The sequence below is a fragment of the Cyprinodon variegatus genome, unplaced genomic scaffold (assembly GCF_000732505.1).
Source record: "Cyprinodon variegatus isolate N-32 unplaced genomic scaffold, C_variegatus-1.0 Scaffold598, whole genome shotgun sequence".
NCBI lineage: Eukaryota > Metazoa > Chordata > Actinopteri > Cyprinodontiformes > Cyprinodontidae > Cyprinodon > Cyprinodon variegatus.
In genome coordinates this window covers 208,611-210,918 of record NW_015151051.1, presented here as the reverse complement: position 1 = coordinate 210,918, position 2,308 = coordinate 208,611, and the positions used below count along the sequence as shown (strand labels likewise).

Sequence of the window (2,308 nt, the reverse complement as noted above, 5' to 3'; positions counted from 1 at the left end):
CAGAGTGTTGTTCAGCATGGGGGTGAGTAGAAAATGAAGGCTAATCATGTTTTGGGTGTACTATTCCTTTAACATGAGCGAAGAAACGAGTCCTCAGGAGAGAATCTACAGGTGGGTAAAAAGCGAGAGCGCGGAGGAGGAACACAATCTCATGGTTGGGACGTTTTGGGGGCAATGTTGCCAACTCCTCAGCAATAAAAGTTGATATTGTCTGGTCAAAAAGATGCTAGAGGACGTAATTAACTAATTTACAATCTAATATTTTAACTATTTTAATTCAAACTACACAAATCAATATTGCTGTTTTTAAATCAAACATAATGACAGTTATCAGAGGCATAAAGCTGATGAGGCGGGAGGATCTATTTTAGAGCAACGGGTTCAAAGAAAAACCGGTTCAGGGCGGATCAGTGGAAACTTTATTCATGATTGACTCCTGTTCACAGAGGAAACGTCTGCTTCATCCGACTCCTTGTCAGGGATCCGGAGATGAAGGCTCGCTAAATGTTTACAGAACAGAGGGATCTCTGCTTTCATTGTTTTTTCCTTTTGTATTTCTCAATTTATTTATGTACTTTGTGTGTTTTTTTTGTGTAACTAACCATTTATTTATGTATTTCAACAATAATTTATTTTTCCTGTAATTTATTTACTCCTCTCTCTCTCCATATGTTGAGGTGGGAGGTTCTAACATTTCCTACAGCTGGTTAACTGGGAGAATAATACAGAAGCTGACGATTCATTTTTGTATTCATTTATATATGTACTTATTAATTTTTATAGTTATTTTTGTTTTTCCCGCCCTGTTGGAAGCAAGAGGCAGGAAAAAAAGAGCCTGGAGTGAAATTATACCGAGAATCCTCGTTCAGGGATCTGAGTTTTGTCCCAGTTGTCTGGCACAGCTGGAGGTCTTCTGCAGGAAGAAAAGCTGAGTTAGTTTCACTCCGACCGATTTCTACCGTTTTATAAACAAACGTTTTTCCTTCAACCTACGTCACTTTCTTCGATTTGACTTCTTCGGTGGAGACGAACCGAGGACGTCTGCTCACCACCCTCTTCGTGCCGTAACGTTTGTTTGTCTGAATCATGTCTGAGAAAAAAAATACACATACGGAGTGAGTTTTGTTCCATTATTGTTGAAAGATAAAAACATGTTTTGCAAATGAAAAAAAAAAAGTTAAATAAAAATGAAAAAAAATGAAAAGAAAACAAATAAAGGTTTTAAAAAGTTTTCGCTTTTTCTTTAACAAAATATATATTTTTCATATTTTTTTGTGAAAATGTATTTGTTTTCAAGTTTTTTTTTTTCCAGATTAAGTTTTCTGAATTTCATTCTTTGCAAATTGTTTTTTTTTTCCAGATCCCATTTTCTTCCCTTCTGGGGGCGGGGCTTTCCTCTGGAGTAAGGAGCCCAGACGCATTTCTATTGGTCTGCTGGAGGTTAGCATCATTTTTTATTGGTCAAGAGTGAATCAGTTCTAACAGGCTTGAAGGGAAGATAATGTTTTCTGGAAAACGGAAATGAAAAATAAAATAAAATGTAAAATTGAAAATATAATTTTGTAAAATCAAATCTGTGAAAAGAAAAAAATCCTTTTCATCTCTATTTACAAAAATATTCTTTGTAAGTTAGCATGTTCTCCCTGAGCATGCGTGGGTTCTCTCCGGGTACTCCGGCTTCCTCCCACACTGCAAAAACATGAATGTTATCCCCAGCAGGGACAAAGCATGAATGAAAATGGATGGATGGATGCTCATTGTAAATTTTATTGCAACAATAATGAAACAAAGTTCACTCCATACATATAATGCATTATTTTAAAATCCCTTAAATAGAAAAAGCACAAAGAAATAATTTTTATTACCCTGAAAACTAAGAGAGTACGACTGAGAGCCGACAGAAAACTCCAAAGTGTCGTTCTGATCTTCCAGAAACTTCTTCTCCAGCGTGGCGCTGTTGATGTCCGCAGATTTCCTTCCAGCGCTCTGCAAAACACACGGCGGTTCTGTCTCAGTGGATGCAGCTAAAACCAAACTGTTTTTCTTTAATATAAGGATGAACTGATAAATCCATCAGATGTGTGGAAGACTCAACAAATCTGAAAGCAGCTAAAAGACGAAAACAATCTTGTTCCTGATAAAACATCCTAAAGAAAAAGAAAGAAAAAAAATAGAAATAAGATTAATGAAACTGACTAATCACATTTTCTGTTTGTAAAGTCTTCATTTTTGTAAACGTAGTTCTGTGTAATAACCCTAGCAGCAGTCATTCACTGTTATACTATCATTGTTTGTTTTTGGGGCAACT

At 36.0% G+C, this 2,308-nt stretch overlaps 1 protein-coding gene across 1 annotated transcript in view; it reads right to left on the bottom strand.

Moving 5' to 3' along the window:
• Positions 1-2,308, bottom strand: part of LOC107096092 (poly [ADP-ribose] polymerase 12-like) — a 24,830-nt gene that overhangs the window by 9,615 nt on the left and 12,907 nt on the right. The window contains exons 6-8 of the mRNA XM_015392593.1: positions 1,866-2,074; positions 994-1,090; positions 853-913 (exon numbers count right to left, since the gene is read on the bottom strand). Coding sequence (XP_015248079.1) covers positions 853-913; positions 994-1,090; positions 1,866-2,074 — 367 coding nt within the window. The remainder of the gene's footprint in view (positions 1-852; positions 914-993; positions 1,091-1,865; positions 2,075-2,308) is intronic.